This window comes from Anas acuta, chromosome 1 (assembly GCF_963932015.1).
Source record: "Anas acuta chromosome 1, bAnaAcu1.1, whole genome shotgun sequence".
NCBI lineage: Eukaryota > Metazoa > Chordata > Aves > Anseriformes > Anatidae > Anas > Anas acuta.
In genome coordinates this window covers 23,200,529-23,212,568 of record NC_088979.1, presented here as the reverse complement: position 1 = coordinate 23,212,568, position 12,040 = coordinate 23,200,529, and the positions used below count along the sequence as shown (strand labels likewise).

The 12,040-nt window shown below is 37.7% G+C and overlaps 1 protein-coding gene across 12 annotated transcripts in view; it reads right to left on the bottom strand.

Moving 5' to 3' along the window:
* FRY (FRY microtubule binding protein) overlaps nt 1-12,040 on the bottom strand; it is a 233,281-nt gene that overhangs the window by 54,516 nt on the left and 166,725 nt on the right. For all 12 annotated transcript variants that reach the window (XM_068672761.1, XM_068672771.1, XM_068672785.1 and 9 more), the window contains 5 exons: nt 10,489-10,745; nt 9,387-9,533; nt 5,710-5,878; nt 4,867-4,957; nt 1,843-1,925 (listed from right to left, as the gene is read on the bottom strand). In XM_068672761.1, coding sequence (XP_068528862.1) covers nt 1,843-1,925; nt 4,867-4,957; nt 5,710-5,878; nt 9,387-9,533; nt 10,489-10,745 — 747 coding nt within the window. The remainder of the gene's footprint in view (nt 1-1,842; nt 1,926-4,866; nt 4,958-5,709; nt 5,879-9,386; nt 9,534-10,488; nt 10,746-12,040) is intronic.

Here is a 12,040-nt window from a genome sequence, read left to right as displayed (position 1 = left end):
AGATGTTTGCCAAATGCTTTTCACATAAAAAGCACCGTGCCAGTTTAAGTGTTTCACATAAAACTGCTTCATAAAGGCTACACTAAGACCTAGTTCCTCACTTATGTTTTCATGGGTTTAAGTAAGGACTGAGAAAAAAAAAAAAAAAAGTACTTTGCACCTCAACATACAATCTTTGCCTGAACAAGAAAGTTTCTGTGCTGACGAGTTATGTTTCCGATTTATACCCTCAGCAATGCATGTATGCTCAAGTAGGCTGGAGAGAAGACATAAGCCATACCACCAACTCCTTAGCTGCCTGGGCTGTCTGCCAGAGGGTGCAAGTTGCACTTTCTTAATGGAGGTTGCATTATTTATATTCCAGCATGATAAATGACATAAGAATTACCCTTTTTATTCAGATATCTATATAAATGTCAGTAGTTAAGTAAAATGAATTTTATTTTACATGTAGGTATTCATATATCTGTGAAAGAAATCCCTGTGAGAAGCAAACCTTGCATAAATATTCACAGTACTATAAAGTGTGCAGGTACAGGCAGGAGAAAAACCATTTGCACAGCAGTTGAAGGACACATTCCAAAAGACCCAGAGAAAATGTCAGTATTTAAAACATTTTTATTACCCAAACCCTCATCAAAACCAGCTACTTGTGAAGAATGTTCTGAAATAAACATTGTTCTGTTTTGAAAGATTGCTCATGCAGATCAGCTTAGCACTGGTGGTCCAGTTAACATCTGCTGAAGAATTTTTAGTAGCTGCAGCAGTAGAAAACCATTAGATGAACAAGAGAACTGTAGTAAAAGACACTGAGTTTAATATGTTGAGGACTTTTTGGGGCATATAAATACGGCAGAATGTACGTATACAGTATTTTGTAAATATATTACTTCATTATTATGAAAAATAGTAATGGATAAAGATAAAATCACCCTGTATTTTTGCATTTGAAAGTATTAACCATGTTTTGCTCAAAAATATTGCTAAAACATATTTGGCTGGAAGAGTATATAAGATCTTGACTTTCTGTGTCAAAATGCTGTCCCAAACTGGTATCCTTTGCACCAAGGAAAGACTTTATGGCCTCTGTATTATTTCACCTAGCTTTATTAAGCCAGAGATGAAAGTCTATAAAAAGGTCTTGCCTTTTTTACATTTGCTTAGGGCTTATCAAACTCTGTAGATTTGCTTCCTTATGATTCACTCCAGAAATTAATTTAGGCCAATCCAACAAATTTACACTGTAATTGAACAGCTGATGGAAATATCTTGGTTTCCTTTGGAATCTCTGCTCAGCTTCAAGGGTCCATTTATAGTCTGTTCAGCAGAAATATATAAAGAACAACAAGTGTGCTCAGAAGCCCTATTTCATTCTTCCCTCTATCACAGTTTTGCATAATGCAGCCAGAAATTGGACACAGACAGCAGAGAAAAGTTAAGAAGAGATAAGGCCTCATTTCTGGAAACTCCTCATTCATTTTGCCATATTCATAAAATAGAGGGAAAAAATTGGAGGGAAATACTGGTGAAGGGCACAATTCAAAGTACTTGCTGTAATGCTCTTGGATGTCTTTCACCTTGCTATGCATGGTTCAATGTGTTACTGTCTAGAGGATTCTCTTCTGCTGCCTTCAGTTCCCTTGCCTTCAAGTAGGTTTGACTGAGCCCATGGTTAAACAAAGGAAATAAATGAGGTATGAAGGGAAAATAGGGACACTCCCTACATGGTGATGCTGCATTGCTGTTTACACAAAAGTTAAACAGAGCTTCCCCCATTCAAAAGAATGTTTTCCTCTCCCACCAAATACCAGAAATTTCATCAAATTGAATAATAGAACTTACTTTTGTCATCATCATAAGATCCTCCAGAGCTATTACTGTACCTTGATTCTAGTCGAGTATGTGCTCTGATTACATTACTGAACCTTCAAATACAAGAAAAATCTTTATTAAAAACGTAGACTGACATTACACATCTGGGCTATATACGCTTACTTTACAAAAAAAAAAAAAAAAAAGCATTTCCTTATGCATACGCTTTTAAATGGGAATAGACAGAAATTTGAACATGCTATTACTTATTTCCAGAAAAATGGATTCTAACAAGCAGTTTCTGAGAAGTTCTGACACTGTGCTGCTGTGTCACAAGCTTTTAAATTTCAGCAGAGGGGAAATTCTCCTGCTGCACATGGCTGCTTTTCTTGAAGCAAGAAACTGTGCTAAGGCTGAACTGGGTATAAACTGTTCACTGTGGATTTTGTCACAGCCCATGTTCATGGGCAAAATTCTGGCAACCTGCTAAACAAGTAACTGACTGAACAGCCTGAAGTCAAGCCTACACAGTTATTAAAGCAGCAGGAACTGCAGCAGATGACCCTTCAATAGAATAATTCAACAACTGCAAGAGCATATCTAGCAGAGGAGTCAAAGCATACAAGAGCCAGAACAAACTTCCTAAATGTCTTCAAATCTGCCACAGATCCATGACAGACTAATTTTACTGGTGATCTTGTGCTTCCACCACCTCCTTGTGCTGTCACTGTCATCAGGTGTGCAGTGGCAGTGAGAAGAGACATGCTGAATGCTCACACTTGTGTTGATGTAAAAACATCTTATGCAAATGCAAAGCTTATGCAAAAGTAGGAAATTAATTACAAATAACTGTTAAAACAACTATATCAAACAAAACCATGTTGAAGGTAATCTGTGCAAAATTTGGTTTCTTACTACTGTGCATACATATTGCAGGGCATTTCATTACCCTTTCATATATTAAGCTGTTTCCAAAGCATGCCTATCTAATTAGGGCACAATAAATTAATTGTGGAGGTGGCAAAAACACATCATGAGCCATCTTCTGTCACTAATTCTGACATTTTCTGTCTTTCCAGTATTTCGTTCTTCTGTGTTTTAGCATATACCCTTAGAAAATATATACAAACTGACAATTACTGACATATTTATCTAGCACACATACTTAAACTGATAAAAAAGAGAAAAGTAGAATAAAGTTAAGGAAAAAAAAAGAAGAACTATGCAGAGACAAACTGCCTGTTACGAAACAAGTAGAGAATACAGGTCATAGAAATGGCTTGAGAGCAGGGCAGATTTTTTAAACAAAAATACTTTCTAAAGCCATCTAACAGAGAATTATATTAAAGCCATGATTCACTACATAAGATGGCAGGCATTGATATAACATTATACTATCTGTCAAAAATTTAAACACTACAGCAAAAGTTAATGCAATATTATCTTGTAAATTTATGCTACAGCCCAATAAAGCTGAACTTATTAACACACAAAAATTTCCAGATCACTCAGAGGTACTTCAAAGGCTTTTCAGCCTTCCATTTTACGTCATTTGGCTTCAACATTAAACTATCCGTATCGTCTGATTAGTTTTGTGTTATTCCAAAAATGCCCACATTTATGATAATAGCTGGTTTTCAATCTATTACTTTCTGTAAACATTATTTAATACATCTTGATGCATGAAGTCAGTATTAATGGATGTTCTAGGATTGATAGATCAGTTCTGAAATACAGGTGTACCTGACATTTCTACTGTCTTTGGCAAATGTCTTTGTAAATGCCAGCAATGAATTCTAAAAACATATTTTGCATTTTTTTCTAAGTTTTATCAGTAGTCTCTGGAAGATTTGAATATCATAAATCTTCTTTTATATAATTTATACAAGATAAAAAAGCCTGGAAACACAGATTCGAAGTATACCAGGAAATGAAGTTTATTCAAATTACCTGCAACTCAACTAAAAAGAAATCTAACTATACAGTGCATACACACAAACGCAATATACTCTGAAGTAGAGAAGTGTTTGCTCGCACAACTTTTTCTGTACCGCTAAGCCCTGAACCTCTGGAAGGTGGATTGGTCCACTGAAGTGATACTACTTACTATCAGGAAGAACTGGCTAATAATGTAATACTAATATACTTACTAATTAATGCTATTAATATTCATTCAAAGTTATCTTACAAAAATAAGAGGGTTTCAGTAAGAGAAAAAATGCACGTCTTGCGTGACCAGCAGGGCTAGGGAGGTGATCGTCCCCCTGTACTCGGCTCTGGTGAGGCCGCACCTCGAGTACTGTGTTCAGTTTTGGGCCCCTCGCTACAAGAAGGACATCGAGGTGCTTGAGCGGGTCCAGAGAAGGGCGACGAAGCTGGTGAGGGGCCTGGAGAACAAGTCCTACGAGGAGCGGCTGAGGGAGCTGGGCTTGTTTAGCCTGGAGAAGAGGAGGCTCAGGGGCGACCTTGTCGCTCTCTACAGATACCTTAAAGGAGGCTGTAGAGAGGTGGGGGTTGGCCTGTTCTCCCACGTGCCTGGTGACAGGACGAGGGGGAACGGGCTAAAGTTGCGCCAGGGGAGTTTTAGGTTAGATGTTAGGAAGAGCTTCTTTACTGAAAGGGTTGTGAGGCATTGGAACAGGCTGCCCAGGGAGGTGGTGGAGTCACCATCCCTGGAAGTCTTCAAAAGACGTTTAGATGTAGAGCTTAGGGATATGGTTTAGTGGGGACTGTTCGTGTTAGGTTAGAGGTTGGACTCGATGATCTTGAGGTCTCTTCCAACCTAGAAATTCTGTGATTCTGTGATTCTGTCTGTGTTGGAGAATCCAACAGCCTTTAAGCTTTGCATTTACTCCATCATCATTTGTCAGTATGTACCATATGTAGTAAAAGACTGTATAGTTTCAAAGCAAACACTTAACACAATTTTCTTCTCTAAGACACTTTATCCAGAAAAAGCATCAGAATTCCCCACAAAACAAGCAGAATTTTGCCCAAGATCCACCTCTTAGCCCAGAAAAATGCATACATTTTGGAGAAAAAGATGTCACAAACCTTTCATCAGTCTCCTTCACAATTCTGTTCTCTTCTGCATCAGGAAAACTATCTTGGCCAGCTACAACAGTGTTACTGCTCGATGTGGTTCCTGTAGGTGAGATGTCAATAAGCACACCTGGTACACACAGCAGAGAGTATTTGCAAAGCAATAAAAGCCTGTAACTTTGTTTAGTAGCCACAGACAAAGTGATCATCCTGCTAAGACAACAGCTGAACAAATGAATTAACAATGACACCTCTACAAAGCAGGACCTGCTTGCATGGATGAATGCCTTGCATGCCTTGAGGGGCAGATTAACATAGTGATGCTCTTCCACTCCTTGAACTAAATTCATTCTCAGGCGACCTAATCTATTGCTTTTCAAGAATTTGACAAAATATTGACAGGGTTGAATTTGGGGTGGGTGTCTCTTATGTAGCTTTGTCTACAGCAGCTTTGTGAAAGAGCCTCAGGCCTTTGAAAATGAAATTGCCACACAGCTGAATCTCTCAGTTTTCAGTAGACTGTTGCTTTGGTGTATCTGCTATGATGACAGCATTGGCAGTGACTTCTTGTTCTGAAAAACTAGTGATAGAAGAACCACATCATCCAAGTTGTGAACCACACCAAACACTGGCAACATCCTATTAAAACAGTTAAGTATGTTGTAAACCCCTGTTGACAAAACATTCGGAATGAAAAAGAACTGTAATTTAGATGCACAACAAGGCTCTGAAACTTGCACTTTATATATACAGATCAGAATGGTTGCAAAAGTAATTAGGAGATTGTTTTTTTTCAAAGACAAGGAGACTGGAAAGAGCAGGAGAACACAGCTGACATGCATACTTAGATCATACCAGAAGCTGCAGCCGAGGCTTTGTTACTGGCAGCAAAACGGTAAAACGGAGGATTATCACAGTGCTGGACTATTGGGTTCACTGGGTCGGTTTGCTGCAGCTCAAAAAGAAGCTCCTCCATTGTTTGAATCGTATTATTGCGACACAGATAGATGGCAACCTTTTTTATCTAGAGAAGAAAATTTCAGTTATTAAACTCTGTCCAAAGTGAATTTACAAAGAAATCAATACATGATACCCTACAATACTGAGTGCAAATGTTACTGCTCGACAGACACGTAACTGCACGTGTGCATCCATCTTGTTCATAGAGAAGTACAACTGCTTGCTTTGATTTCAAGATCACTTCCCCAGCTGAGTGAATCTGTGTTCTAAATACCCAAAAGTTTTTGATTACCATCCACAAATCATCCGTTTAGATACATAACTGCATAGCACACATACACAAAGCCAACTAATTTTGTAACCATCATTTAAGAGCATCAGCTTTAACTCTGAATCATGCTCAGTGATTTATAGTTTAAGCATACGTGATTAACACTGAACATAAATCTTACTATCTTGCATGGAGCAAAGTTCTCATCTAGAAAGCTAGATCCACCCAAAATTTCATGCCTGTATTTCCAGATATGGTTGATATGAGAGATAGGTAGCTGTAGCCACAAAGAATAGGTCAGGTTCTCAGTAGCTACTTATATCTGTAATTGAAGTGATAGTACATGGTAAAAAAGCTAAGCAACTGTGCAGGTAGACTTCTAGAATACTTATTTGAAAGATCTGAGAGAGTATAATTTACAGATATTCTGGAAAAAGAAAGCTACAACTTTTTTGTTATTTGACAAGACCTTACTCAAACCTTACTGTATGCACATCAGCAATAAGGGCTTCTTAGATACTGACATAAAACTAGACTGAATTGTTGAAGAGAAAATGGATAGCTATTAAAAGTGAAGACTATCTCTGGCTCAAAAACATTTTGTTTCATAAATTGCAGGAGCTGTGAAACCATACGGGGAAGCACCCTTCTGTGCTTGCCTTCTCGTTTTTAAGGATGTCCCTAAACAGATACTTATATTAAAATACACTGGACTGAACTGCCTTTTGGCCTCACCAAGTATGTTTTTTTCTTATAAATACTTCCAATAAAATAACTTCTTGAGTGCTTCTCTTTCCTTCTTTTTTTTTTTTCTTCTTTTTTTAAGTAGAGAAAATGGACACATACGTTCTTTTTTAAACTACTGTTCTATAATCTCCTAGGGACTTTCCAAATACAATTCCACTTCCTTTTGGAGGCTTATTTCTAGTTGGGCTCATGGTGCCACTTCCAACTGCTTTCACCCCAGAAGGGGTCACATTCCCTACAGTAAGAGTTTCTGCTGAAGGGGTTTCTGAACTGTAAATATTTTAAGGAGTCTTTCAGTACACATGTGAAAGAAAGAAAGCAATTTACACTGGGGCACTGGGAAAAAAATGTGCTTAAAGAAAATGCAGGTATAAAAGATGAAACAAGGAATTTAGCTGCTTGGAAAAGAAAAAAAAAAAAGAAAGGAGTGAAGGTATGCTTTGGCTTGGGCCCACATAAGCAGAACAGATGGCTGAAGGCATGAAGCAGCTGGTGACTGCCTTGGGCACAGAGGGATCCACGAAGAGCTGAGTAAACTGGCAATCGTGCAACTGCATGGTCTTTTGAGCCCAGGTGAGCTGGAACAGTGCTGATAAACTGTTTGAATTATCTTTATTTGCTAAAGTGTATATGTTATCTACATGCTAATTGGAGATACATGTTTATGGTATCAGCAGTCTTGTATAGTTAACAAAATCAAGTATGATTTCTTATCTGTAAACTCCAGGGCATTATCAAAACACTGAGCAGATGCGTGTGATAAGCCTGGTGTATTTTCCTACTCCAGACAAAGCTACAGTTAAAGGGCAACTCACAAGCACAGTCAGGCTGTAAGTTCCTGCAGAAGACTTTTTCAGGTTTTGCAAAACCTGAGAATCAGCCTTTTAAATCAACGTTATAAAATGAAGACTAACAGTGTGGAAGAAAACGCAGGAACATTGTCAGCTGCCATCACCTGATGGTCTTGTTAACAGCAGCCAGAAGCCTGGAAGGAATAGCAGAAAAGTCCCACAGGCAAGACAGTAGGTGCTGAGCAGGAGGACTGTCCTCCTGGAGGAAGACAGGCCTGTGAGGGCCAAGGCTTTGATATAAAGGGGTTTGAAGAGACTTTGGAGAAGGAGAAGTGCTATGAATAGTTATGAGAGTTGGGTTGACTGCTCACAGCTGGCGGATAGCAACAGTTTTGGGAAAAGGATGCGTCGAAAGCTCACAGTTGATGGAAAGATCTTCATTACCCTCAAGACATTTAGGATCTAAACCTATATCTTCGTCTCATATAAACTGTGAGCTTGTTCTTACAGCAATTCCACTTTAAAATCGTTCCTCTTACTTAGCTAAGCACCACTGCCTTTGCATATACATGTACTGATGATAAAATGGAGCAGTAGACCCTGCAAATAAATGGAAATCAACAGGATGCCTAGGATGCAAGAACAACATCTTGAATTTTTTTATGGTCTTCCATATTTCCTTTGTTCTATTATTCTTAGCAGTCAGCATAAACACTTGAAGAAAAGTGTAATTTCAGTAACTGTAAACAAAGCATATTTATAAGGCTTTTTAGATGTTTAATCACATTAATATTCATTTATAATTTCTTTCATGGAAATCAACAGAAGGAGACAAACTAATAAAACAGCATCTCGCAATTGTGCTGGAAAATTTACTAAATTTAGATTCCCTTACTCACAGCAACTGAGCAGTAAGGCACATGGGAATGGGACTATCTTGCTTTTCTCAGGCAACCCTGATTTTATTTTAACTTGAATAATAACAGTATCCCGCACAGTTTGACTTGCACATTGCTGCAACAGTTACGTAACTCATGACAGCCATGCAAAGGCAAAAGCTGATGTGGTAAAGAGCTTATAAAGGTTAGGTATGCTGCTCCTCTGGAGATGTCCACCAGGAAGCCTTATTCACCTAAAGGAGGAGATAGCACTTTCTTCTTAAAATTGCACGTTTTTCTGAAGGAACACCTAAATCTTTGCAACAGACGAATATTAATAATATTTGTCTGCTATGTTCAATTTATCATATAACTTCAATTGTTTCAATGATTTCCAAAATGTAACTAGTAGAGGTGTAAATTAATTTCATACTGAGAAAAATTATAAGCTTTTAGCATTTTTACTTCTCTTTATTTTTCATGTAAGGTATTTAACCTCTGGACAGCTATTCTGTCTTGTAATATAATTTTAAGTATGCATGTAAAATTGCATATTTTTATGCAACTTTGAGACAAAAAAAAATCTTTTTTTTTTTTTTTCATTAATTTTGGCAACTTATGGTCAATTCCTGTTACTGGTCCCTTACAGACAAGCAAAGATAGTCTTCGCTTGCGAGGAAAATTTCTTGCTTGAAATGAAGTGTGCTGTACTGGCAGAGGTTCTCACTACTCATTTCCTTTCTTGATTTCTCATTTTCTTGGCTCATTTATTCCCCTGATTTAATTTGTACATTGTGGTTAGGAATACACAGGTATTTCTTAGTCCTGAACAGAAACAGAAAAGTGTTTTCTACAGGTGACGGCTGTTTTCGTGCAAACACTTACATAAGGTAAGAGGATGGTATCGCTGCTAACACCGCACAAGCTAATGAGAAACTGCAGTGTTATCCTAAGGTTGTTACTCCATTTTTCATTGTTGGCCAAAGCGTTCCAGACATTTTCCATCTCTGGTCCAGGAATTTCATCTCCATACTGTAAAGGATCATAGGCACACATTTCTTGAAATGTATACAGAATATAAATATGCAAACTTCCAAACTGAAGGCATATCCTTTTAGAGCATTTTCTCATGCAAAATGAACAGTAAAAGGGTGCAACAAGTGTCAGAACAGTATTTTTAATGGCCCTCTGACAGACTTTGGAACATAAATTGTATGCAAAAGTATTTAGGTTCAGATCCACAAAAGGACTTAAATTGCAAGAAATGTTTTGCAGGAATGTAAGTTCAAAAGGTGATCCAGCACTTCACTGGGTTTCATCTTTACAGTTGTTCAAGCAACTGAAGTTCTGCTTCTGCATATCTTCACCTAACTGTTTCAGTCTTCCTGGTATTGAGCAATTTGGTACCTCTGTCCTACATAAGTCCTATCAGAATGAAAAACTAAACAGCTTCCACATTGGAAAGCAGCAGCTTTTGCTCTCTTTTGCAGGATGTGGTTAATGGGAACACCACCCTTTTGTCCAGTATGGAATCCCTGGTCTTTTACCATGACCTAGGATGTAAAATATTTTCCCTTTTACAACAAAATGCTTAAGCAAACACTTTAGAAATTTATAATAATTTTGTCTTTTCTCTGTCTCTCCGGCTTAAAGAATGTTTAAGCATTTCTTAGAAAATACAAAGTTTCATCAGGACAAATTCCAGGTGCTCAATCTCATCCCAGAATAAACTTTCATCTGCTGCCTCGGACATTAACCTGGTAGGTAATGCAGGAGTGAACTAACAGTTCCTCTCCAACTTCTGTTCATGCTTTGAAAGAGTCTTAGCACTGTCCTTAAAGAAAAAGTGAGCCTTCCACAAGAAGTTTGTGTATGATTAGTACAGACTGTTCCAGTGCAAAATTTCTGGCATCAGAGGGCATAAACCTAAGTATGTTTTGCTTACAAAACTTGAGTTTGAATTTATTTTTATTTTTATTTTTTTTACCTTGGCTGTCATATACATGAGATTATTAAGAACCAGTGAGGTTGCTTCAGGAGAGCCCCAGCCATTGCCTTTTAGTCCACTTGTGACTGCAATTTCCCCATCCTTGTCCTTTAGTTCATCTTCTGGAGTGGTAGGGCTTGAACCAGGGAGGAGCAGTCTGTTGTCTACAAGTTCAATATTGTGAAGCCATGGTAGGAGATAGGTAAGCATAATCTGTCTTCCATTTGGATGTGTTGTCGGAAATCGCTGGCTTACCTCTAAGACAGTAAAAGTTAAAAAAGACTACATGTTATTATAAAGGAAACTAATTAAATACACTGTTCAAATCAGATTTCTGACGTGTTAAACTACCTGATGGTTTACACCTTGCAAACAAGAAACATACAAAAGCATGTTCTTCATGAAGAGAAACTTTAATTTAATGTTCAATAGTAGCAAGAAATTGGTCAGGTCTTGTCTAAAATAACTAACATTGTTTGGGCTTAGAAACAGAAAATCACCCGCTGTTACCATGCCACATTATGTATTAAGTGAAATGAATATCAGTAAAGAGGCAAAAGGATAGTTCAGGTACTTGCTGCTATTCTAGAATATCAAGAGCTTTTGGAGCATTATAGAAAACATACAAAAGTGTTCTGTGTAATTACAAGTGTTTCATCAGCCTCTGTATGTCTAAACTATAGTTTAAATCTGAAGGCACTGATTACAGTAAGTCTACAAAAACGTATTGGAGGTAAAAGGAGTTTTATTTCCTGTGGGGAGGCCTACAAAATTCATAGGTGGCTGGCACTCTAAGAATGCTATATAAATACAGTGCCACACAAAACTTACAGAACCAGAATTGGAAGGCAGAGGGATTTGGGAAATCTGCAATAAGAAACACAGAGGCAGACTTCCTGCCAAGATGAACCACATCAGCTCTCTTTACTAGAATTCTATTGTAAAATTAGTACAGTTAACATTTCCTTTCCTTCCTCACTGCCTGGTTTTTAAAAATCCTCAAGACATAAACTATTCTCTCTCCTTATGATTCTAGATAGATAGGAAGGGGCTGTGATGTGCGCTATTTATGTGAGTTCTGTTAAATGACATAGCTACTACATCAACATAAATAGATAACAGTACTAATGACCAACATTTGCTTTTGTATGATAGACAAGCCACCAGAATTTCCTTACTCCTGTTAATTTATAATTCATGGCATCTTGTGCACTAAGAGGCAGATGATGGGTTGTTACTCATTTACCCTTCCTCCAGCCACTGCAGACTGAGTAAAAACAACACAAAGCAATCTTAAGATTCAGTAAGAATTCCCATGATTACAGACATTGCATTCTGGTATTTAAAATCTAGAGCAACACACTAGATGGATTAAAACCGGCAGACAGGTCTCAAAATGTAGTTGTTCCCAGGAGTGGTCTCAGAGTGGTCATATTCTGAATGGTGCTCCTGCAGGCATGATTCTTTTTTTTCATTAATCTGGCAAAATGTATTTCTGATAAAATTAAAATGATGCTAATGACACGCAGATGTGGCAAATAACTGAAGGTGG